Consider the following 26,881-nt stretch of genomic DNA (forward strand, 5'->3'; position numbering starts at 1 on the left):
TCATTGGTTTGAAGTGGGCTAATTGTCGATAGGGCAGGTGATAGTTTATCAGTGCCATCCTTGTAGCTCTTTTCAAATAATAAAGATGTGTAGAATTGACAAAATCTTCATGAAGTTCTAAAAGTAGAGAGTGTTTGACAGTCTTCCATCAGTTTCTTGGTGTAGGGAAGCAAGAGCTTCCAAAGCAGAAGATGCTATTATGTAATGTAGATTCAGCTGACCAAGAAGATAAAACTTAAGACAACTTCACTCTGTGTCAGGGGTCATTCCTGTTTGTTTTCTGATGCTGATCCTGGAATTAAAACATCTGAATAGCAGAACTGTTCATGGTGTTTGAGTGGCTGTTTGTGTTCTGAGATGCCGAGTAATCCCTATGTGCTGCTGCCCTAAGCTTGAGAACTTAAAGGTTAATTGTAACTCCTAGGTTTGTATCCAGAGCTGTGCTCTTGTCCAGCTTCCCAATGGTTCCCCTCTTATCCTCAGGTATACCAGGGGATGTTCCTCTAAGGGCGGTTGCTTAATCCACATGAGTTCCTGTAGCAAAACAGACGTGAGGAGCAAGTGTTAAAGTAACTCTTTTCCTTGCTGAGAAAGAGACCTGTGTTCAGTAGTATGAGGAAATTAAATGGAAGGGGAACTGTGGAACATCTAGGTGAAGAATTTTAAAACTAACTGGGCAGAGTGGCACAAAGAAAGTCCCTGTCAGCAATCTGCTGTGCTGCCTGAGGTTGGCACTGGGAAGAAAATGTATGACCAGCTCAAGCATTCTGTAGCCTGGACTTAATCACCAAAGTACTGAACCTTTTAGACAATTATATATATATTACCAGCAGTTGGCCAACCTGCTGATCAAAAGCATGGTTTGAAGGCTTCAGAGGCAGACAGTGACCCTTTTGAAATAATTTTGCCTCTGGCAACTCTCTAGAATTGCTTCTTACTCATCTCTGTCCACCTTGGAGATAGGCTAACTGTTGCTGCTTTGCCTGTTACCTTTCAACTGTGCCTTGTGTAGTGTTTTTCCTTCAATGTCTCTCTCAGTCCAGAGGTGCACCAGCCTTTTCTGTTCTTCCATGTTAGATGTTGCTCCTTAACCTGCCACAAAGTGAGAATGAGGTAGTAGGAGAGGTGCAGGTGTTGCAGCCCCTCTTCTCAGTGGAGTGTTAGGCAAGTTAGGTAGCTTGGCCTTTGAGCACACATGACATTTACAGTACTCTTTTCTGTCACCTGCAACTGCCTTCTGCAACTGGAAAGTGTTCAAGGATGCAGCATTCTGAAAATGGCTCATCTGGGTAAGAGAATAGCCTAGGGCCAAGGTGAAGGCAGGCTTCGAACAGGATTGTCTGGAACTCTGAGGCTACTGCTGTGCCGTGATTGTCACTGTGCTGGGGACATTCCATTCTCTGGTACCCATGGATGTTGGGAGGAGCCAGGCATTTGGACAAGGTGTGTTAAGTAGCAGGAGTAATGCCTATCCTTCATTAGTTCTTTTATTCAGAATTAAACAGTAGGTAAAGAATGTCCTCCTGGCTCAGTGTGGTACTGGATGTGCACAGTGGGTGTTTTGTCAGTGTTGGGAGTCTGCTCCATGCTCTGCTCTTTGTCTGGATGGAGGAATAATAACAGTTCATGTGCTTCAGAGAACACACAAGGCACTATGAGCCTCTTTCTCTCCTTTAGTCCACTTGTTCATTTGCATCACATTTTTCACTGATTTATGGAACACCTTGTTATGAAATCAGTATTTGCTTAGAAATAGGAATACGATGAAACAAACCTCTGTAATTTTTTTCTGTCCACTGGATTTAATCACCTAGAACTCATTTCCTAACTGCAAACCAAATACTGAGAGCAGAAAGGAAAGTTGGACTTTGCCTGTTCATATTTTTTCCCTGAACAGATTATCGGTGCCAGCTGTGATGAAGAGGGGTCAAGGAGATTTATGTAAATGTGTCTTTCTAGTCTTGTAAAGTCTCTTTTTTGTATTGCTTCAGTGATATTAGTCAGAGAAGTAAATGACATTGGCTAGCTTAATAGGACTATAAGTAAGGACAGGAATTCATAGAGGTTTTTCCACTGGAACCAGATTAATTTTAGGTGATTTTGATGCTATATTAAAAATAGAGAGTGACAGTACTATCTCAAAGCAGGAAAGGAAGAGGCAGTGTTGAGAACAGAAATGAGCAAGTAAAACAAAGTTACTGTGTGAAACCACCAGCAAAGGTGGGAGAAAGGAGAGAGTATGGAAACACTGCCCTGGTGAAACTTAAGGAACACGAGTGGAGAACCTGACGTAATGGAAAACTTTCTTTTAGTGGATTAGAAGTCTTTGAAGCATACTGCTCCAAGATAATATCTTTCTGGGGGATTTGTTCTAATGGATACTTGCTCTGAAATGAAAACTTTGTTCAAGAAGCTTGCTGGTGGGCATTGTTTGACGAGCTTGGGGGTTTTTCTTATTTCTTATTAGAAACTTCACATGCATTGTCATTTCTTGCTTTCACAAAAAGTTTGTATTCAAATTATTTTTACATGCTTCTCACCATAGCAAAATGTGCATCTCTCCATGCTGACTCCAACATGCAATGCTATGAGTTTGGAGAAGAGTGGCTGGAAATCTGGCCTAAAAGGACCTGGGGATGTTGGTCAGCAGTGGCTGAACATGAGCCAGTGTGTGTGCCCAGGTGGCACCTGGTCTGTATCAGCAGCAGTGTCACCGGCATCACCAGGGCACTGACTCTCCCCCTGTACTCAGCACTGGTGAGGACACACCTCAAATCCTGTGCTCTGTTCTGGGCCCCTCACTGCAAGAAAGACATTGAGGGGCTGGAGCATGTTCAGAGGCCAACAGAGCTGGTAAAGGGTCTGGAGCACAAGTCTGAGGAGGAGCTGAGGGAGCTGGGGCTGTTCAACCCAGAGAAAAGGAGGCTGGGGGGAACCTTATCACTCTCTACAAGTGCCTGAAGGAGGCTGTACTCAGGTGGGGGTCAGTCTCTTCTCCCAGGCAGCAAGAGACAGCACAAGAGGAAATGGCCTCAAGTTGCACCAGGGGAGGTTTAGATTGGATATTAAGAAAGTAATCTTCACAGAAGAGGTGGTCAGGCACAGGGATAGGCTGCCCAGGGCAGTGGTGGAGTCGATATCCCTGTAAGTGTTCAAAAAAATGTGGATATGGCACTTCAGGACATGGTTTAATGGTGGTGGTGCTGGGTTGATAGTTGAATTTTGTAATCTTAGAGGTCTTTTCCAACCTTAATGATTAAATTATTCCAGTTCGGAAGAACTCTTCTTGCACTTGTATCACACCATAATTAACTTTAACTTTTTAGCTTACTATGAGAAATTCTAAGGAGAAAGCTGGTTTTTTGAGTGTTGCTTTCATTTGTTTTAAATAAACTGAGCACCAAAATATTTTTTAAATAAATGTAAAATTGTCAAACCTAGGTATGGATGGGATTTTCCCAGTTAGGTATTACTGAGGGTTTGCTGTCATGGGGTCAAAAGTTCACATCACAAGCTGAACATCCTGTTCTGAAGACAAAAATTTCATCTGCATGTTGGACATGTTCTTCAGTGCATTTTGGTGGAGAGAAGCTGGAAACCAGCCCCTTAGAGGTCAGCTAGCATTTGGGAGAGGGGAGGAGAGACTCATCTGGGGGATGAGACTTCATCCTGACTGAATGATGAGTGCATTGTGCCCTCTGGGAGTGCAGTCCAGGGACATTGCAATGGCTGAGCAGTGCGTCCTACAGCAGCTGCTCTTTTTATAGCAGGTTGAAGAATATTTTTAATTAACTCCCTTATAAGGCTGGAATAATTTCCTTATTATAAAATCTCTGATCTCTTTTTCATACTGGAATGTGAATGCCCTTGAAAGTAATTTTAGTTCTGAATTAAATGCATTGACTGATATTAACAGTTCAAAAATAACCAGGTATACCAAGTGGTTATGGTTAAAGTGTTATTTTATGCACTTTCATGGGACATTTGAAAGAAAGTTATTTATATTTCTCATATCAGAAACAGAAAAATAAATAAAATTAAATTTTAATGTGTTGCAGTCACAAATTTTTACATAGTTATATTTAAGTACCTTGAGCAACCAAATGTAATTTTAATATTGCTCTGTTTCTTGATATTAGCAAAAGATGCATTTTTCTGTATATTGAAACTTTTATGTTAATTATACCATTTTGTGATAGAATAAGATTTTTTTTTTTAAAAGCTGGGACAATTAAAGTTAGGGATGATCAGATCCAAGCTTGAGGCATAATAAAAATATTCAGTGAGTGGACACAAAATCTTGCTTCAAGTTATTAATGCTCTGTAAACAGCTGACAACAATATTAGACCACATGACAAAACTTTGGAAGAAGTTCCAGCATTAGATAAAGCAGATTATTTATTTTCCTAGGTTTTCATAGAGAAGAAAATGTGGCAGTTTTAAATTCAATTGGCAGAACTTAATAGTTTATGTTTAAACCCACCTTGAAACTTTTGTTTTTCCTGTAATTTTGTGTAAGATATAGCACAAATATTCAGACATGCTATTTTGAAATACAGCTTTATTGTCATGTGATTTTTCTAATTTACTACACAGGGTTTCCTTTAATAAACTATGTGAGGACATTTTCTGCGCAGCTCAGTGTTTTCTCTGAGTTTATTAGCACTGATCTCTTAAGTCTTGAATTGGTAGGGAATTTTTATGTAGTGGAAATTATTAGCTGTGGTTTTATTAAAAGCAGTACTTGTAATTTCCAGGGTTTATAAAAGTGTCTGTATGAAAATCCTGCATTTTTGAATCCCAAGGGGATGTAATGTAGGAAGTGAAACAGTAAAATGCTGAGAATGAATGGGAAGCTGGGAAGTAATTTCAGAATTGCTTAACTCAAAATTGATTTTCTACCTGATGCATCAATATCATGTTAATGATTTAAATTCTGTAATCCTTCCTAAATTCTGTAATACTTCCTAAACTAGGAAGTATTATTAGAGATAATGTTAATTTCATTATTTTTAGATTGTTTTTTTAATCTTAGACATAAACCTTTGTGTTTAAAAAGGGTTTTTTGGTCAGTAGTCTGCCTTAAATACATTTCTCTCTGTTTTCCAGGAAGATCAAATGAGTAAGTTTTGCTAAAATATTTATCACAGTGATATGTGGCAGCTGTTTGAGGATAATTTTCCCTGGAACTATATGGATTTTTTTATTTCTAATCAGAGAAATAATATGTTCCAAGCAAGTTGAAGTAATGAAACTGTGCAGTTTCATTGGAGGAGCTGTGAATCTCACACTGACAATATATCTTTTATTATTTTATCTTTTCTTGTGCTGGCCTTGTTAACAGAATTTGATACTGAAGTTTTTCACGTGTGTGGTGGCTTTATGCAGATGTCACTGAGCTGAGCAGATAAGCTTACAGTGTTACAGAACCCTCGCGGGAAGTAACCGCAGCTATGCCAGTGTGAGGGAGCAAATTTCTGGGGAAGGAGACAGAATTCATATCCAGGATGAGGCAGTATGTGCAAGTTCCAACTGTTGAGCAGGAAAGAGCCTATGATTATAATTCTGCTTTTGAACCGAGACCGTGTATGTGCTTGGGTAGGTGAAATCGCATTTTCCGATGGCGGGGGCTGTGTCTTGCTGCTGTTGTGTAGAATCAATGTGTGTAAAAAGCAGTGCCCATGCAGCTGGTAAATGTGTGCAGTTATAACATGTGCAGTGCAGATTATGGGACTGCTTTAGCAAAAGAGAATGTGCATGCTTGAACTTGATAAAAATCACACTATTGGAGAAGCAAACTATTTTTAAGCCTTTTACATTAACCATCATGTTACAGTGCAGAATTCTCTGTAGATATTGCTTTAATTCTAATATTGACTAGCATAAAATGATGTAAAGAGGTGTGCAAAGGGGAGGCCATTAAAATGCAAATTTTGTCATAGGATTTTTCCTCAATAAACACACATAAATTGGAACATTTTTTTTTTTAACTTGTGTTTTATACACCTACAAAACAGTTTATTTATGTGAAACAAAAATGTGTTTATTCACATAAATTTTTATCTGTGCTAAATTGGTATCCAAGAAGTAGGGAATCTGTTTTCAGTTACCTGGCTTCTATCCATCTTTGATAAAATTCACCTTTTTGGTCCGTGTATTAAAATGTTCCTAAATTTTATGGGTTACTTTTAATGTAGTTTGTTGATTGGATGTTTTGGGGATTTTGTTGTCTTTTTTTTTTTTTTTTTTAAAGTATTGATACATTCTTTAAACCTATTTCTACATTTTTTTAATCTTTCGTGGTTATATCAAAATGATATAACTGAGCAATGGTTAGTAGTTTTTTTCCAAAAAATCTGTGTCATGACAGTTAACTCTTCTGGTTTTGCTTTTGGTTTTAATTTCTGTGTTGTTTGGAGTACCTGTCAGTTTTATTTCTGATAGCGTTCTGCTTGGAGGCTGAAAGCTTTGACAGATTAAATCTCCCTTTCTGATACTTGAATGTTCTGTTTAATGTAGGAAGTTTTTTGATGGTATTAACATCATATTAAATTTAGGTTTATACTTTGACAATAGAGAATTTTTGACAAGTGTATGGTTTTTTTTATCCATGTAAGCAGTTCCATAATTAAATGTATAGCAATGTAAAGATACTACCAAAATCCAAGGTGAGGAGAAAATTTCAAATCTTATGCATGCTTACTATTAGACCTTTTTTTGGTGTCAAAATTCACTATGTTCCATAAATTTGAAGAGCAGTATTTCAATAGAGCAATATTATGTTTCCATTAAGTGAAACCATCTGGTAAGGCTGCCAGAATGAGTTGGTACTGTTATCTGATCTTTTTTATCCATCTCCAAGAAGTAACTGTATCCAGATTTTGTGTTAAGTTTATGTAATTAACACAGGTTTGAAACACCATTTTAAGATTTAAATTGCAGTTCTTTGCAAAGATTTTGTTCTTCTGTCACTTAGAGGGAGAAAGTAATTCTAAAAACCATTTTAATTGCCTTCTTGCAATATTTTAGGATGTTTTCCTGCTCTTGTTACATTTTAGATAGTCATATCAAAATATTTTGCTACAGTTTTTGTTAGAATATTTTGTTATATTTAGTAGTAATCAAACATTTTGTTTACAGTGGACCAAAGTTAATGGTCAACCACAAGGTAGAAAACAAAGTAGGAGCACCAAGTCCAAAGAGTGCTGAGCCAAACAAACAGTGCTGCAGAGTTGCATACCTAACTAAAGACATATTTAGCAATACTACGTGGTTTTTGGTGCATTTTGATGGTATTACTTAAATATCCCAATATGGAATGATATGCAAGACACTAATGCAGTACTCCTTTCTTATTATGATTTTACTTCTAAGATGTTGCACAGCATTGCTCTCAATAGAATATTTTTGTAGAATTGTCTAAACTTTTTCTGGTTTTAGACAAGTATGATTTCAACTTCTTTTCATACCTACATTTTCCAGTGGCATATCAAAGAACTTTGATTTTATCTACTTCATACCTGCAGCTTTTACGTAAATGTAAATTTTTACATTTGTTAGACCTCCATGAGTATGACACTGGCAGAAGTGATATGAAGAACAAAGTACTATTTAACAAAAAAAATTCTCATTATTCCAGTTGTTTATTCCTTGAATGCTTTTTGTTTTCATAATTATGTATTAAGTCAGTGTTGATGCTGCTGGTGATACAGGACTCTCATTCATGAGCTGGGCAGAATTCAAGTCCATTGGGGAGAACATGGAGTTAATGCACAGTTTTAAAATCCTAGATCTGTCTTCCATAATTGTTTCTGATTAAATAAATTGCAAGAACTAAGTTGTCCAAGTATGATCAAGATGTATTTTTTGTCCAAGAGACAATAGTATCAGAAAACAGATGGAATGGAGAATGTCTCCTCCTGTGGTCTTGTAATTAATACTGAGTACAGCAGGTGAAACCTTTGTCATGAATCTCCCAGATGTTCTGATCAGTATGGTTAAAAACCACTAAGGCTGCTTAGATATCTTAAGTAAACAAATACAAGTCTTGGTGCTTTTGCAGAGAAATTGTAACCATCAAAAGTTTCTGCCAAGATACCCGTCGTTGTTTTGCATTTTTTCTGTTTTTAGCAAATTTTACAAGATTTTTTTGAGTATGTAAATGGATATCTTTTATGAAACATTTGGAAGGTATTTAGCTATTCTGAATCCTTCAGATGTTGAGACTTGAAGACGTGACCTAAGTGTATGCTTGATACATTATTGTTGAGTGTTTTATTGTTTACTCGCTGGCTCTTGAGCATGAGAGCTGCTTTGGTGTTGGTTGATCTGAGGCTTGAACAATAAGGTAATTTGATAATATGCTCACTAAAACATTTAAAACCTAATTTGTCAAAAAATTTTAAAAACAAGGGACTAGGTCTACCCTGATAAACGGTTGGACAGTTGCTTAGAAACTTTTTTGTTCTTTTCATTCCTTTTTTTGTTGTTTTTGTTTTGTTTTGTTTTGTTTTTTGTGCTGAGTTTTAATCTAACTCCAAACTTCTAGTAGTTCTTAGTGCCAAACAATGTGGTTCTTAGTAGTTCTTAGACCAAACAATGCTTTGCAGGTTTGTTACCTTTTTAGAGAAGGCAGTCTGACTTTTAAAATTAATAAAATTGAAGTTACATGCATTGTTCTGATTATATGGATTAGTAGTAGAGTAGAAATGAGATTTAAAAAAATTCATTTCTCTGTTTCAAGTGGCTGTCATTTCACTGATGCCCAGTAAAAGAAAGGATAAGAAGTCAGAACTTGTTTTGTATATTATGATTTATATTGATTTGTGTGGTAGCCTTTAAAACAGATTTCATTTTTGTTTTCTTTTTTTCGAATAATACACATAATGCGCATTTAGGTCTTTTGAAGCTGTCATTAAGAATGAAGATAAACCTGCAAATAAAGTAACTTTGATTTTAATATGACTCAATTTTAAAATGCCTTGATTTTTCTGCCTGTTTTTAAGTATGGATGACAGGTGCATTTCTAGTACCTGAGACCCTTGTATATTTTCTCAAGTATTGTAGTGTGATAGTCATTTTGCTTAGTTGACTTACTTACACTTTCAATTCCCTTGGTTTTGCTTTATTGCTGATAGCAAGCTGAATTCAGTGTTATCTTCTTCCTCCATGCTTGTCCCTTCAAATGAGTCCCTAGAACTGCATCCTAAATGCTGTTGGGTAAATCTCTCTGCAGGAGTTTGCTGCTGCTGTGCTGCGCTGCGACCTCGCTACAAGCGGCTGGTAGACAACATATTTCCTGAAGATCCAAAAGTGAGTCATGACTGTAGCATTTTAAGGGATTGGTGTTTGAAAATCTGTGGTTATAGCTTGGGCTTTAACAATTTTTTTGAAATTTTCTTTTTTCTTCTCTCTTTTAACATTTTACCATAAAATCTGCTTTAGCACTTAATAGCTTTGAGAGAGGTTAGTAGAATAATTTGTCTGGAGAGGGATCCATAGAGATCATCTGGTCTAATTCCATTTCCAAAGCAGCGCCGCAGACTGAAGAATAAAATTAGTATGTTTTACTCAGAGAAACAGAGATTTCATTAAGCAAGATGTTCTGCTGCAGAGGCAGCACTTCATCACTTTTTAGAACTACAAACGCTTTCTTGTGGTTTCAGGCTTGAACATCTTCTGGTTTTCTACGGGATTTTAATTTTTTAACTCTCAACTTATTGACTGTGAACATTTTTATAGTTCTGGTAGACTGTTGTGACTCTAAAAGGTCTTTTCTGGTGTTTTTTATAATTTTTTCCAGGTACTCATCCACAATTTTATTTCTTCATTTCACTGTGAGATCTTGGAGCTATATTAAAGCCTAACTCTTACTCTCTATGAAAATAAATGACTTCTGTGTGCCACTGAGAAATGCATCTACACATAATCATTTGACAGATCAGACTGATAAAGAGCTTCTATTTCTGCTGCTCTTATTTTTTTAAGTGTGTTACCAAATTTTTATATATTTTGTTACATTAGAAGTAAGCAGCACATTCAGTATTTGTATAATATTTGTCTTATATGTTACGAAGTATGCCAGCTTTTTTTTTTAATGGTTTTGTTACTGAGTGCCAGGGATTATGTAAGTGCATGTAACTGGCTTTAAAGGAAATGTTTTCTGTCTATGCAGTATATTGAATGCATGGGACAGTATGGTTTTATAGTTTATAGGGTTTAGTTTAAATCTGACTTGGTAGTTCTGAGTTGGCACTTCTTAGTGTCTGCTGTGGTTGGTATTCATTGGGTCAGTGAAGGACATAGGCCAGTTCATGATGTTTCCTTGCAGACCTTCTCTAAAGTATTAGAAAATTTGCTTGATAAAATTCATTAATCAATAATGAGTGTATTAAGGCTTCTGAGTAATTTATTTGAAAAACAAATGTTTTTATGTTTTACAGGGGGAAAAAAGATAAAAAGACAAAAAGCCTTATCCTGCCTTCCTGATAATAATTACCTCATCTGAGCAGATCCATGTTACAGTTCATGTTGGAACTAATATGTTAATGTTTGATGATATTCTGACAATTAGCCCTCAAATGCCTGGTGGTCAGCCTTGTTCAAGGTCTGACACTGAAGAAATAAAATATTTAAACTACAATATTAAATATTTAAACTACAATCTTGTTTTCTATTTTATCAAAATTATGCATTGAATATACTTGATGGGGGTATGGGAAGAGAAAAAAATTACCTTGTGCTGTTAGGAAAGAAATGTGTCTTAGAACTGGTCATGTATCTCACTACATACCTTCTCTTAGACTACTCATTCCCTTACCAAAAAAATGGTGGAGCAAGATAGTTTCTTAATTTCCTTTAAAAATATAAAACCACTTGAAAAGCTTTATATTCCCTACGAACTCTTTAATTTTCTGTTTTGTGTTTCTGTTTCTAGGATGGTCTCGTTAAAGCTGACATGGAGAAACTGACTTTCTATGCAGTTTCTGCGCCAGAGAAGCTGGATCGAATTGGGGCTTACCTGGCAGAGAGACTGACCAGGGACGTGGTCAGACATCGCTATGGGTAAGGAGAGAAGTCATTAAAGATAAATGCGGACAGGTCATGGAATTTCATCGTGTGTGTTCTGATCGAGTCTGCAAAGCAAGACAGACCCAGTCCCTTTGTGGACAGTTAACCTTGTCTGGCTGCCAGGTGCCCATCCAGCTGCTCTCACTCCTCCTGCTCTGCCAGATGGAGAAGGAAATAAAATGGAAAGCTCGTGGGTTGAGATAAGGACAGGGAGATTATTCAGTTCCATCATGGGGAAAATGAGACTTGGGGAGGATTGATTTAATTATTGCCAACTAATGACAGAGTAGGATAGTGAGAAATTAAAGCAAAGTTTAAAAACATTTTTCCTCCAGCCATCTTTCTTTCCAGGCTCCACTCCAGTGGAGGTAATGGACGTCACTCCCAAATCCATTACCTCCACCCCCACCAAGCAGTTCAGATTAGGACTGGGGGCTGTGATCAGCTCGTATCATCTTGTGTCTGCTGCTCCTTCTTCCTCACACTCTCACCCTGCTCTGGCCTTGTGTCTGTCCTTGTAGACAGTCCTTCAAGAACTGCTCTAGCATGGCTTCTTTCCTCAAGGTGCAGTCCTTCAGGAACAGGCTGCTCCAGTATGAGTCCCCCATGGGATCACATGTCCTGCCAAAAAAGCTCCTGCATGGGCTCCTCTCCATGGGGCCTGCCAGAAAACTGTTCCAGCAGGACCTTTCTGTGGGCAGCACTTTCCTTCAAGGCACATCCACCTGCTGCAGCAGGGGGTCCTCTGTGCTCTGCACTGTGGATATCTGCTTACCTCTGGGCACTTCCAGTGTCCTTGAGGGGCTCAGGTTTGGGAAATGGTGCCTTGGCCTTGGAGCTGGCTGAAGCTGATTGTGTCTGCATGGCGAAAACTCCTGGTTTCTGACAGAAACCACCCCTGCAACCCCTTGCAGACAAAACCTGGTGGATGTAAGCCCAATACACCCCTGGATGCCAGTCAGGATATAGGGAAACAGGATTACCTTTCTTTTAGCCCTTTTGGCTAAATCAAATATTTAAGTGAGAAATGTGAAGCTTGAAAAATGGCAGGAAAGCAACATCCATCACAGACATCCATTTTTTGACCTTCATGACATCCAAAGCTGTTTTTTAACTTTATCGAAAGGGTAGATGGCCAACACTCAATTCTGTACTTCCCTCCCTCCTATACCACCCTGTCTCCCCACAAAAAAATAAAAAGTGAGAGAAATTATGGATGTAGAAAATAGCCCCAAGTGTCATTTTTACACAGTGGGAAATATACACCTTCCATTTTTCTTTTCTATTTTTTTGTGGTAAGTCCTAAATTGAACTAATTGAGTTAATGACAAATGCAATAGATCTTTATGTGAGTCTCTCTGATTAATTTTCAGTTATGTTTTAATTGCCATGGAGGCACTGGACCAACTTCTAATGGCTTGCCATTCTCAAAGCATAAAACCATTTGTGGAAAGTTTCCTCCATATGGTGGCCAAGCTTCTGGAATCAGGCGAACCAAAGCTGCAAGTACTTGGGACTAATTCTGTGAGTAAGCTCAGATGCTAAATCAAATCAGAGTAAATCATTGCTTGGGAAAGTAGTTTTAGAAGTCTTTAAGGATCTGCCAGTTTACATGAATTGAAAGATGCTCTCTGTAGCAGGGTATAACCTTTGGACCTAAACACAGAGCAGATACCAGCTGGAGGCAGGTAAACTGTTTCCCTTTGGTGTCACAAATTCTTTTGATGTCTGGGCTCATTCCTTCCAAAAATAACTTCTGGAAGGAACAGGAAAGCTGTGCTGTGAGTTCACATTTTGAGTCTTTAAGCAGCCCTCCTGGAGCCAATATATAGGTAAGACAGTGTTTTGTTTTCTGACAGCTTAAGCTACACAGAAAGATTCTTATTAGCTGAAAAGTAGCTTTGAGTATTGCAACCTCACCATCTTGTCAACTTGAATATTTCAGGATTCAGAACCAGGCTTGAAGGGCATAACTGAAAGTGTCAAAATAAAGATTTAGAGATCTAGTTTTCCAATTAGGGTGATGGGTACAATCAAGGGTATAGCTCTGTTATACTTGCCTTCCAACCACTGTATTTTCCAGCTGGTAAAATTAAAATCTCATAAATTCTGATGTGGACTGTTTTCACTTAGAGTGATTGCTTTTACCTGGTATAGAGTACTTGCTTTTCATGTAAATTATTGCCAGTGTTAACAGTGGGGGATTTCTTTGTGGAATCAGTAAAGCTGTTGGGCTTTTGGGTTTGGTTTCTGGCTGATGAAATTTGATGGAGTTGCAGTGCATGAAGATAGGAGTGTGTGGTAAAGTGATCTTACCCCAGAGCAGGATTTCTTGGAATAGAGTTTTGCTGTAATGTAGGGTAGAAGTGTCCCCTTGTTCCCCCACTAGCAGGGCAGCTTTACTGAGGATAATGAGAACTATATCTCATTCTGCATATAAAACTTCATTTATTTATTTAAATATCATTGAGCCAGGCTACCCTGCTTCTTTTGATTTGTTTGTATAATAATGTCTGGGCAAGTCCTCTTAGAGAAATGACTTCCTGGGTTGCCAAATGGCAAGGTTTACATCACTTTCCAGTTGTTTAAAATCATTGGTTATTGCCAACCTCCACTCTGATGTACAAGACTTGTGTCGTTTTAAAGTGCATGTTACTGTACAGGACTCCACCTTAGGGTTATCTGTTTGATGTTCCTGTTGTTCGCTAAGTCTTTTGTGAGTAAAGGAAATTGATGGACTTCCTGAATTAGGAGATAATTTGTGTTTGTCTTGTATAAAACTCAGGAAAAAAAAAAGTTTCCCAATATAAGAGGAGAAACTCTGTGAGGAGAAAGAATTTTAACGGCTCTTGAAGAGCATTCTTATATTTTACCCTAACTCTGCTAATTTCCCTAGGTGCTGGCCAGAGTTAATGAAGACAAAGGATACAAGTCTGTTTGTATTGACTTAGACGGAACAAAGGGTAACAGCTTATCTGTTACCAAGGGCACTGCCTTACTGTGTTCTTAAATAAATTTTGTTAGAGTAACAAAGAAAATTTACTACAATATTCACCCTTTTTTTCTCTCCTCCAGATGGAAATAAACAAAAACCAAAAAACAAGAGGAGATGGTGTGGTGATTGAATAATGCTTTATGTGCACTCTGGAGTGCAAACTGATATTGTCTAGAAGAGAGGAATGGGTTGTGTATGAAGTAAATGTCTTTAAACTGGTGAAAAGTCAAACCACCTTTGGAAAATTTTACATAGCATTTTTAGGAAACTCAGTTTAAGGCCCCTAAAATATGGAGTATGATTGTGGCTCTTAGGTAGATTTTGATTATTTTCTACTCAGAGCTTCATTGAGATAGAAAAGCAGTGATGTCTTTGAAGTAAAACTCAAACCTCTTTACGTGAGCTGTAGGGTTTTTTCAGCCTCACAGATTTTGCTTCAGCTGTGGGGATTCTTGTGATTGGTTAAAAGGGTTTCAAATGAAGCAAATCTCTGTACAGAACATGACTGAGTAGTTTAAAGGCTTGGAAAGATTTGGAAGCTCCCACTGTATTCTGAGTGTGTTTTGCTGAATTTCAGATGTTTGGTTTTGGATGCAGAATTTATTCTGCTTGGTGCCCTATATTTTAAGAAAAAAAAATTGAAACTTTTACTTAACTGTTTGTCAAATTAATTTTGGAATTTCAATTTAGTTTAATTTATAATAAAAAGTCAATTTATTTTTGAAAAGAAAACCTGAAGATTACTATGTTAGATAAATAATTGTTTGGGTTTTATTTATGTACTTTTAAAACTGATTTTCAGGTTACGTATAATTCATTTCTGAGATTTCTTTATATGTTGCATTTATAAATTATGTTAACTTACTTCCTACAGCAGCACTGTTTTTTGATTTTTTTAATAACATAATTATAAATCTACTTATATAAGGCACATACTTAAAACCAGCAAAATTCAATAGTGGATATAATGAATAGGTGTTGGGATTATTTTTATGTAGATCAAATTTCAAATTGAATAATATCTGTGTGGTTCAAAATGGCCTTTTCTAGCATGGAAGATATTTTTATAGACCATGTGCTAGGAGAGCATATGCTAGTGAGAAAACTGAAAAAATGTGGTGGGAAAAAGTGATATCTCCTTGGCTTATGTGCTAGAGGATCTGAAGGCTGATTGCAATAAGCTTTTCCTTAGAAATTTATGACAATACTTTTTTTTCCCCTCTCTAATTTTCTTGCAGAATTTCAGTAACTGAGTGTCATGTAAAGCATCTCCATTGCTTATGTACAAACAATTAAATGTATTGCTTAAGTCCATAGTGTTTATTACTAGAATAGAAGTGACAAGATTTCAAATTTTGACCTTGTGATCCAAATTTTTTGGAATCAGAGAACCAATTTATATCTATTAATCTATATCAAATTTATGTCAATTTCTAAAGTTTATAAAGAAGGTTCAGAAAATTTATTTAGTGTGCAGCTGGTCAAGAACAATTGGATACATACTTTAGTAAAACTTTTATCTTAATCCATGTTTACAATACTCAGTTAAATACAAAGCATTTTAAGCTAATTTGGAATGCTGATGAGATAAATTCTTTGTCTTTTGTCAGCAAGATATTAGGGTTTCATGTGAAAAATAGCAGATAATATGTGGAACCCAGTACCATCACATTTTAATTATGTACCACAAATGCTTCTTTAGTTGATAGGGTGCTTCCTTTTATAAAGGCAGTTTCTTTGTAGGAGCAGTGAAATAATGATGCCATCAGTGACAGTGTTGAGCTTCCTGTGCATGAGGAGGTGGCTGTTATTGCTGGTTGTCATCATTTGTTATTTAAAGGAAGATAAGCAGACTCCCAAGTGATCAACCAGTCCCTGAGACAAGACTTCCATATTTGTTAGTGTTGGCTTATAAAAGCAGTTGGTTTGGGCAGAAGTAAGTGCATATGTGTGTAATAATAGTACAAAATGTCAACATTGAGAAATTAAACTATGTCAGAATTAATATTCACAGCAAGGTACTTATTCACCTGTTTACCTTGTCTGCAGTTTGCCAATCTGGAAGTAGGCAATGGAAACTTAACCCTTTATTGCAAGATGCTTCTTTCATTCCTTGTACCAATACAGAATTATGTGCTGGTAGTCATTTAATACACAATGGAACAATTCTATCTCTAGGATGCCTCCTCTGTCTTTTTAATAGGACTTAAATCTCAGGGAGACAGATTAACACACAGCACTCTTTCTCATCCTGTGGATTATTAAATTATCTTAGATATTGTGTCTGCATCTGCTAGAATTTGAGTAAGTTCCTTTAGGGTCACTCAAAATTAAGTATTGCTTCCCCCACTTGTACTTTTGTTCTCTGGTTTGCAGTTCCATGGACACACTACTGTGGTCCTGTAAGCCAACATTCCATTGTGATTTTGTTACACAATTGTACATGTGGTGGTTAGGAGAGTTTTTATCCATGGGGCCCAAAGTAAAATAGAATGTGAAATTATTCATCCTATTCCAATAAAACTGAAAGTGTCGGTGACTCTAGGTATTAATAAATAAACTAAATCACCGGTTTTCATTGCTGAGAACCTTGTGATCGTTTTCATACTGTCTTTGTAAAGTTAATGTATCCAGTGTGAAGTTAATGTATCCAGAGTTTGAAGCTTTTCTCTTTAGGAAAGTTGAAGTGCTTGTCCTTCTGGCATTTGTTTGTTAAGTGCATGCATAACATTCACACTTCATCAAGGCTGTACTGTGTGGTTTGTAAGAGTCTTATGTTTATAGGGGATCATGACTTCCCATGTGACAGTTTCATAATAATGAAATACAGTACCTTGGCCTGTAAAAGGTGGTAACTGCCAGTATCAGCACCCTCTTTCCCTTTTTGAAATAAGAAAAAATTACAGGCTGCAGAAGGCAGATTGGGGAGCTCAGACATGAAAAAAATAATGCTCAGGTTGAGCCTAGTGTTCTTACAGGGAGATAATTTAAGTAAAAAAACTCAAATACGATGCATGGTGATTATTCTTGACTAAAACTGACCTTCTTTAAAGACCATTATAAGTGACAATTTTTCTCCTAATGTGCTTGCTACATAACAATGATAAAATAACATAAATGTGTTGAAGAAATTCTGTCCTTAAGAACTTGATTTACTTGCAGGCCTTGCACAATTTCTCTCTCCCTGGTAATATGATCCAAATTTCTTGACTCAGTCTGGAACAAACATCTTCTTAATAAATAATACATTTCTTTTTTACTTGGTGATAGATTTATGTTATTGTACTGATTGAATAATATTGATTTCACAATAAAAGGATATAAGGCACTACCAATGTAAATTCCTTTCTGTACCTTCTGTATTATAAAATACAGAAGAAGCTTGTACAAGTAAAACTTCCATAAGTTACCACTGTATGCTTGCAAGCATTTGCTGTGACTGAATGACATGTGTGCATCTATAAAAGCTTTGTAAATAATTACTAGGCAAGTGCTTGGACCTTCAAAAGTTTTATTCATTTTTTGATTGAATAATTGTTATATTTGAAGTTTGTTTGAAGTTATGTGCTTAGGAGAAGAATATTCTTTAACAACAACAGCAAGACCTCCACTGCAAAGTATAGACTGATGTCTACTGTAAAAACTTAAAATTTCTATGATGGGATGGAATTTTACATGTAACTGAATGACAGTGCCCAACTCAAAATTGTTGCCACAGACAACTTTCCTGTGGCCTAAATGCTCAATGATCTGAAAGCTAATCCTGGATTGTGCTTCAGAAATACTGTGTGTTCGGTGGGGAAATTGTTTTGTTATACACATGAGGACATAGAAACCCTTTGCCCTTTCTGTATCTCTTACTGCCCATGCTGTTTTGACTTTGATGTGTCTATGTCCCTGCTGCAAAGCTGCACCCTGATACAGGAGAGCTACTCAGAATGAGGGAGTCACTTGCTTGGCCTAAATTCATCATTTGTTCTTACAAAGCAGTTTCTTGGTACAATAAATCTTCCTGCTAACAAAGCAGTTATTAGAGTGTATTAAACTTTCCTGTTGGGAGATCCTATCAATCAAATAATTAGTACTTCAGATAATAATAATATCAAAGGCTGATACTAAATGCAACATGAATTAATATTCTCATTTTCACAACCATTCCCACAGTGCTCTCTGTTCTTCAGACTTTTTGTTTCCATTCTTTTCTATGCTTTTATGGAAGTTTTCTGGGTGAATGATTTGTAGACTTGAACACTTGAATGTCTGGAAAATACTAAGATAATATTGTTTGGAGCTTTATTAAATCCTTGGTCTTAGTGCCTTATTGAGATGTAAGGACTAATGAAATTCTTGTCTGCAAGATTAAAAAAAAAATCTATTTCTATTAATGTCACAATTCCATGAAGCAACCTAGGGAGCCATAGAAGCATTTTCCAGGGGTCTCTTGAGAAGGAAATGATCATTTTTATAACTCACACTTTTGGAGAAAGTATATGGGTACTGTTTTTAGATTGTCTTTCTGTGGCAGTGTTAGTACAGAATTAGATTTTGACTTCTGTCACTTTTTTACCACCTGAAATACAGGCTATTTCTAACAGAAGGACTTGTAAAATGGACTTGTATACAGTTTTGCTCCATTTTCAGTAACAGCTGAGAATGTAGGTTTATGAACTGTGTCATTTTCTGCTGTTCCTGTAGCTTTTAGAGGGTGAACTGGTAGTACAGCTGAAAAGAATAAGTATTCTAGATAAAACAGAAAAAAGGATTAAACAAAAGAGTAGAAAAAAATAGTAGCATTTTTTTTTCTGAAATACACAGCTTTCACTTCCAGCTTGAAATCCTCAAACCCTCCACAAATCAGTGTGCTGTAGATTATGCTAAAGTGCTTTGGGCTTGTCTGGATGTCTATGGGATATGTGCTGATAAAAGCAGGTTTTGCATCATGAAAAATACAAAGAAAATGCCTCAACCTGTGCTTAGGAATTGGTAAAAATGGTGTGAGTAAAAGCAGAGGGGTCTTAATAGGCCATGACTCCGCTTCAGGGCAGAACCAGCTCAGTGCTCAACCTTTCCTGACAGTGCTTTGTTTTGCTTTTTATTTCCCTCTGTACTCTGTTCTTAGAACTGTCAGTGATGGAGAATCCAAAAGGTCTTTAGGCAGTCTGCTCGCTTTAGAAAGGAGGGGTTTTAATGTCTAACTTAGGCTTTGCTTCAATATAAACCTATTATTGCTTTGCCTTTTACTTTTGGACGAAGAAAACTATTTATTTATTCTTTTTATATGGCTCTCTTCTGTACCTTTTAAGACTGATGCCTTTTAGGCAGCTGTAGTCTGGATAATTTAGTGTATTTCATTCTTCTTTTACAGATGTTTATGTAAAGCTTTGTCCATCTCTTGAATAATTAGAGAACTGTATCAGTTATTCACCATCTGGATGCACCACTTCATTTAAGGGGTTATTTGGCCCAATTAGATGGCAGAAGTTTCTTCATAGGCGTCATGAGTAAAGCAGATATATCTCAACATATTGTTCTGTTCTCCATTCCATCATATTGGTATTGACTAAATTCCTTTTCTTCATTCAGTGGTTTCTGGCTTAAAATGCTGTTTTGCAATAACATTTCCCGAATTGCTTCCTTGGTTTTCCAGGTCCTATTTCCAATTGCATAAAAACCAGACATCAGGTGTGCCTACAGCTCTGGCCAGCTTAGTGTTCTTTGCAAATTTGATAAGCCCAGTCTGCTCATCTAAGTCTCTAGTGAAGCTCAAATCATATTTTTGTACTGTGATGATTTACAAGTGTTTGCTTATTTTCTCCAAACTCTTGTACATCTCTCTTATGGGGAGTATTCTTTTGACAGTGTTTTTCTAGCTTCCCTTTGAGAATTGTGTGTATTTTTTTGTCAACAGCATCAGTGAAGTTTTGACAGATGCTGCTTCATCTGGATTCACAAAAGTTATTTACTTGTCATAGGAATAAGATGGATTGATGTGATTTGTTCTTAACAAATCCTTGTTGACTGTTACTTACCCCTTTGAGACTTTGTAGGTGTTGGCAAATTGGCATTTTCTTCCGAGTGTTTTCCTGTGAGTGGCCTAGAGTTGCCTAGATTACAATTCCCTGACTCCTTCTTTTTCCCTTCTGTCAAGATAGAATTGACAGAATTCCTCCAAGTTTATTTCCCTTGAATTTTGGTACGTCAGAACGTTGCTAGGTAGCCTGGTAGTGACAGGGTTGTGTTTGATTGATTGGGCTGCTCTCTGCAGCTGCCTGAGAGAGGGTGTAGCAGAGTGGGCGTCAGGCTCTCCTCCCAAGCTGAAAGAGAGGACGAGAGGAAACCATCTCAAGCTGTGTCAAGGGTGGTTTACACTGGATATCAGGGAAAATTTCTTCTCTAAAGGAGTTATCAGCATTGGAACAGGCTACTTGGAGAAGTGGCTGAGTCACCATCCCTGGAGTTGCGTAAAATGAGGTTTAGTGGAGGACTTGGCAGTGTCCGGGAAATAGTTGGACCTGGCAATCGTAAGGGTCTGTCCCAACCTAAATGATTCTGCCAGTTGATGATGCTCACTGTTCAAGTGTTAGATGTTTCCATATTGCATGGTATGTTACATTTTATAGTTTCACCCTTCCATAGCTATCTAAAGGAAGTTCTTGTGGAAAGACTTTAAAAAGAAAACTGTCCTAATTCAGATTTTTCTTCTCTGAAGTTCTAAAGTGTTGTCAAAATTGGGTTCTTCCCTTAATGCAGTTACTTTATGTTACTTGTTAAATGAAGCTTATTACTTATCATTCTATTTTAGGAAATTGGTATTAAAAGCCTTTTTTAATGTATTTCATTTTCCAGTTTGTCAAATTTGCCAACATTGAAGAAGACACACCTTCATATCACAGACGCTACGACTTCTTTGTGTCCCGGTTCAGTGCCATGTGTCATTCCTGTGACCCAGATCCAGAAATACAAAATGAGTAAGTGTCATTCTGCAGGAATTTCTGAAAACTGTTGACACATTAATATTGCCTGTAAGACAGCTTTTATTAAGGTGTTTAGTGGAGTAGTTAATTCCGTATGAAGAAAATGAGAGTCTGACTTTGAGTAGCACCAAATATTGCGAATCTTAGGTATCTAGAACTCCTAGGATATTTAGGTGCTATTTTACCTTAATATTGCATGTTAGATTGTGTGGATTCTTCCAGAGAGGCACCACATTACTGTAAATGCACGAGTTTGTAACTTACTTGAGATATTAATGAGGCTACTTATATGAAAAGCAAAAGCATGTATTAAGTCTGCTCTTTGAGAATTGCTCATTAAAACTTCATTTTCTTAGATGTCTGAAGCATGCTCATGTGTGTGAAACTCGAGCCTGCATGAATGGGAATTCTGTTTTCTCCCATTCTTATGTAAGTGCTGCGGTTTGTTTTCCTGAGGTTCCCCCCTGGAGGCTGTGTCCTTCCCAGGAGCAGCTTTTCTAGATGTTTGTACCTCCCTCTTCTTCCTGCTTTGTGTGTAGTCCTATTGAAACTATCTCAAAAGATCTAGAATTAAATTGGATTCATCTTGAAAGTCACAAGACTTTGTTCAGAAATAGCTAAAAACTAGCAGTTACAGATATAGGTGTTTACAAATGGAGATCTAAACAAAAATAATTCTAGAACTTGGTTACCTCTGTAGTACATTTTAGAAATGTTTTAATTCAGCAAATTTGGTGGATCAAGGACTAGTTAAATGTTGTCCATACTTGAATCCAGATTTTAAAAATTAGGCATGGATAGAAATAATTAAAATAGTAAAAAAAGTTAAAAATTAGAATAGAAATAATAGAATTAATTAAAAAATTTAGTGAGTCTTCTACTTACTTAGTTTGATAGCTGTACCAGCTTTTACTTGTTTTCAGGAAGTGAATTCTCTTCCTCCCATTTATTATAATGGATAATTTGCTATTATCACTTTAAAAAAATAATGTTTTGCTATTCATGTCATTGCGCAGATTCTCCTGCAAGCTATTTTTGTTTTATAAAATAATGACAGTAACTAGACCAAGTCTTTTTTGAACTTAAGTTTTTTCTTGTTATTGTTTCATTGCTGTTAATTAGTTCTCCGGTGATTCAATTCAAATGGTTTTTAGAATGAATGTAGTGATTCCTTTTGTCCATTAAGCATAAGTTAAGTTGACAGAATTATCCTTTGTTTTCCATCTTGTGAGTCATTCAGAAGTCTTTGAAGATCTTTTCTGACTAATCCATAACCTTAATTACAACTTCTAATGATACAATCACATGGCTGTGGTAGATAACTTCAGCTATGTTGTGGTAACTTCCCATTTTTCTTCGGTTCTGGAGTAGGATGATTATGCAAAGTTTCAGCTGATGGGTGGTAAATTGGGTAGAGTGGGTGGGTTTCAGCCGTGGGACTTTGATGTACAACATTTGAGACTCCATTGCGTAGTGTCAGCTTTACCCTTACAGGCCATCTTCTGTTCACTTGTTTGTTTTCTCAGCTTCCATACTGGCCTTAAAGGTGTTCAGAGAAAACATGGACAACCTTAATGATTGGCCAGTTTTCCCAATTGCTACTTGTGAGAACCTACTGGAATTCCACTCCTTAATTACTGCTGCCCTGTAGGAATTGAGCCCTACTGGGTGGTGCTGTGTTTCTCAGCTTCAGTAATTCCTCTTTTCTTTCCTCAGGATCCGGATTGCTGGAATCAGAGGCATTCAGGGAGTGGTTCGAAAAACAGTTAATGACGAGCTTCGAGCAACAATATGGGAACCTCAGCACATGGACAAGATAGTGCCATCATTGCTGTTCAACATGCAGAAAATAGAAGATATTGACAGGTAATTGTATCCCTTGGCACTGGCATGCTTTTTTAAGCAGTCTCTAGGCTGAGTTTTTATGATGGATATCCTTTCTTTTTAGTGGAAGCAACAACTCACCTTTACTAGCTGAGGCTCCTTGAAATTGATAGTATAGGTCTGCATTAATGTTTCTTGTCTTAAAATCTTTCCAAACACTTTTTTTTTCACTTGTTTAAGGTTCTGTTGGCCTAAAAGTTATTCTAGAAATTATATATCCATACTTTTACTTGATAAGAATTGTAAACTCTGTGTTTTATTGGATCAGATGCAGAGATGAGTAAGCAAAGACTTTTGGTGACTCAAATGATTTTGCTACTTAGATTTGTTAAAAGTGGAGGGTTTAATTCCTTTAGCCATTAGTAAGAACTGGTTGTCCTGGCTGAAACGCTACTTGGAGTAAGGAATTAAAGTTTTATTTATATGTAGACCCCCTTCTCTTTTTTGCTTTGAGTGACTCCTAGGCATATTACTTACCATGTTTGCAAAAAGATATTCAAAAAGATCTCTGTGACAATTAAGGTGGAGGAGATGCCAGTCACCTTACAGTTGAAAAGTTACCTTTTTTTTTGGTCCCTGAATAAACACTATGTGGGTGTAAAAACTGTTTATTGGTAGCACTGGGAAATTTCCATAAAACCAACTTCAGCAGTGCAAGCAAATTAAATATTCATTCCACATCCAATTCTGGCTGCTTCAAAACTTGCCTGCTAAGAGGCTCTGCAGCCTTCCTATAACAACAAGCTTTTCATGCTTTCACTCAGCTCTCTAGATCTGTCATTTTCTCTTTTTTGGTTTGAGTTTTAGCATTTATTTTTCAATTCTTCATCTTTATTTTTGTTCTGTTATTTCTGACTGCAAGTACCTGTCTCATCTCTAAAACAAATTTTCAGACTAAATAACTAAAATCAATAGTTGTCTGTTTGTCCATGCCTTATGTATTTACTGCATTTAACTGAGGGCCCACACAGTATCTACAGAAATATCCCCTTGAGTTTTACATCTGAAGAGTATCTGAGTAAGAGAGAAAGGTTTCTGGAGCTGCTGTTTGAGCAAGGAGAGCCTGGTTTGCCTTTGCTTACTCTTCCAGGGCTTCTAGCTGCAGGTGGGCCCTTTCCTTTGGTACTCTCACAGTGCCCTCGGGCACACACTTTCCTTTTATAGCACAAGTAAATTAACTACTGATGGAAAAACTGGCTGAAGTGGGATTTGGGTTAACCACTTAAAGTGGATCAGTTTATTTGTACTGCAGGAGTGATTTTTGTCATCTGTGGAGCAAGGCAATAGTAGTGGTAGAAAAACAAACCTGTCAAAAAGCAACTTACATTTCTGAACTGTTGTGCTTGAAACTTGTCCTCTAATGCACATTGAACATGAAAAAAAAAGACTAATGTTTTTCAAAGTGGTGAGTAGGAGCCTTTTATGATGTGCATATGATAGAAAAACTGAAAACAGTGTTCATAAATTGTTACCTGCTGGTTTTAAATGATGTTACAGACAATTTCTCATTTTGTTTTATGTGTGACTTCATATTTGTGGAGCACAGAGACATCTTGAAGAGTAGGAGTAAGAAGCATATTGTTCTGGCAGATGGAATTAAAGCATTATTTGAGAAAGAGCAGAAATTCCAGAAAATACCCCCAACTTAAATCCATAGAAGAAAAACCATTTTTGGTTACAGCTGAAGTACATGTAGGTACTTACCTTGAAAGTCAATGTAATTTTAGCTCGTGGAACTTTACAGCTTAATTCATTAATTCAAGATTCTTTTGAGTACATACCAGATGAGACACTTCTTGGGAGTTAAGAATTTACTGTTTAAGTAACATTTAAAAAATATAATTGTATTTGTGAATGTAATTATTTGTTTGTATATCTGAGTGCATATTCTAGTTAGGTGCCTAGCAGACATTATGTTATGTGTATATCTATTTATGTGCATCTCCAAAATAGAGAAGGGATGTAGGAAATTGGTAATTCCCTTACTTTGTGAAATATTCTTCATAACTGTGGAGCTAAACCTGCCAGCCTTATTTCAGGCAGAGGGACACTCTAGCACTTGATGTAAACTTGACTTCAAATCCTTCTGATACATCTGTAAGGTTCATACAAATTCTGTTTTAGAGGAAAGTTAGAATTTCTTTCTTTTTCAGGGTGAGTGAATCATAGACATTCCTGTACATACTCTGCTCAAAAGTGGTGGTTAAGTCTTACTTCACATGTCCTGTCATATTTTTGGCCAGTCCTGGTTTTGTGGCATTTAAGAAGTCATATGCTTAAGTGGCTGAGTTGCTGTGAGCTAGTTTAAGTCTGTGATTAGTGTTTGCTATGGAAACTGCTGTACTTCAACACATCCTCCTCCTGGTTCCTTGTTGCCACTTCTGATAGAGATTGCCCACAAAAAAGCCAGTAGAGCAGCTAAAGGGATTTGTCCTTGCCCATTTCATTGTAAAGCACATTTTCAGCCCTCTTGTGGTAGTACAAAAGCTCTAAATGCAGAAGAATACTACTTTTTTTTAATTTTTCTTAACTGTTACAGTTGGATTTCTCAGATATCTGATTTTTATCTTAGATCTCAGATTTCTGATATTTCTGTAAAAACCAAGTGAGTGAAACAAATGAACATGAGTTTTGCATTTGACTCTAGAAACTTAAGAGGCTGTACAGAGCTTTCCTATAAAAGTAAAGAGAGTAGTAAAGAGAGTATTCAGTATTCATTGTCTATTATCTGACTATGCCAAGGAACACTTACTGAGAAATACTTTGAAGTAGGTGCTGTTAAAGTTCAAATAAAATGTATTCCTACAGACAACACAAGATAATTTTAGATATTCTGATTCTGTCAAAGAGTAACATTTTATACTAGGGAAATTCACCTAAAAAAAGACTCCCAAGCAGTGCTGAGAAGTCACCACCTGTAGTTTGCATATAAAAGCACTTAAAACATAGCTTATTTTACTTCATTTTGACTGGAAATTTTTCAGACAGACTTAGCTCTGAGTGCTATGCAGCCCACTTTCTTCTTTCCTCCCCACACACCTACCTTTGCAATGCTGTTGTATTTTAGTGAATCTGTGTCAAAGCAATGGAATGGCAGTCCTGCACTATCTCTTGTACCTTCTCTGCTGAGAAGGGTGTCCATCTCCCTAGATGAGAGGGATTCAGGCAGGACAGGGGCAGGAAAAAAAGGGAGGTTGGGTGGCAGAGCAGTTGGATAAATCTGGAGTTTCATGTACTTATGAGGGATTGTATACAAATTGTCATACCTTTTAAAATTCTTATCATGCTGCATTTGTGAAACTGTTTCTCCTTATCTAACAGGGTTCCTGAAGCTTTTCTGTTATTAAAATCTTACAATCTAGCACTGTTGTGGTAACTCCTGAAATACCAATGTTTCCAGAGGCAACAGGATTTTCATATGGCCAATTTCAGATTTCAGTAGTATTGAAACATTAGAAAATCCTTTTCCATCAAAAGATGTATTACTGCTGTAATGTTAACATGGTCATTTGACTAGTGATATTTCAACTTTCAACTTTCTGTAGTAGTCTAAAGCTTTTATGAACTGAAAAACTGAAACTGAATGCTCTTGGTTGAGACTTTCAAACATGTTTAACCCATGAGCTTGCACTGCAGAAATGAAATTATGTTTAAGGGTTTAGAGTACTGGTTTCTGCAGTCTAAAATTAAAGATACATAATGTTAATGTAAATGAATGAATCCTCCCTTGAGTTCCTGTAATGTGTTTTGTGAGAGGAAAAATAAGATTGCCTCTTGTAGATTCAGTGACCCTTGGTAAGTACTGGAGGTACCCTGGGGGAAGCTGTTTGCTTTCTCTCTGAAACCTGCGCTCACCACAGTGCCCACAGCGAGGGGCTCAGCAGTGTCCTGTCCAAGTAATGATGGAAGACACTCAGGTAGAAGGTGACCAACTTCTACACTGTCTATTTAGAGGTA

The 26,881-nt window shown here is 36.9% G+C and overlaps 1 protein-coding gene across 6 annotated transcripts in view; it reads left to right on the forward strand.

Annotated features, from left to right (window-relative positions):
* EFR3A (EFR3 homolog A) overlaps positions 1 to 26,881 on the forward strand; it is a 75,804-nt gene that overhangs the window by 13,167 nt on the left and 35,756 nt on the right. For 3 of the 6 annotated variants that reach the window (XM_033063442.1, XM_033063448.2, XM_033063456.2), the window contains exons 3-7: positions 9,237 to 9,313; positions 10,938 to 11,065; positions 12,445 to 12,595; positions 20,913 to 21,034; positions 22,757 to 22,906. In XM_033063442.1, the coding sequence (XP_032919333.1) occupies positions 9,237 to 9,313; positions 10,938 to 11,065; positions 12,445 to 12,595; positions 20,913 to 21,034; positions 22,757 to 22,906 (628 nt within the window). Of the gene's footprint in view, positions 1 to 5,460; positions 5,600 to 9,236; positions 9,314 to 10,937; positions 11,066 to 12,444; positions 12,596 to 20,912; positions 21,035 to 22,756; positions 22,907 to 26,881 lie in introns of those variants that run through there. The other 3 variants (XM_033063416.2, XM_033063432.2, XM_033063423.2) reach the window with 2 other exon arrangements.

The sequence above is a fragment of the Catharus ustulatus genome, chromosome 1, assembly GCF_009819885.2.
Source record: "Catharus ustulatus isolate bCatUst1 chromosome 1, bCatUst1.pri.v2, whole genome shotgun sequence".
NCBI lineage: Eukaryota > Metazoa > Chordata > Aves > Passeriformes > Turdidae > Catharus > Catharus ustulatus.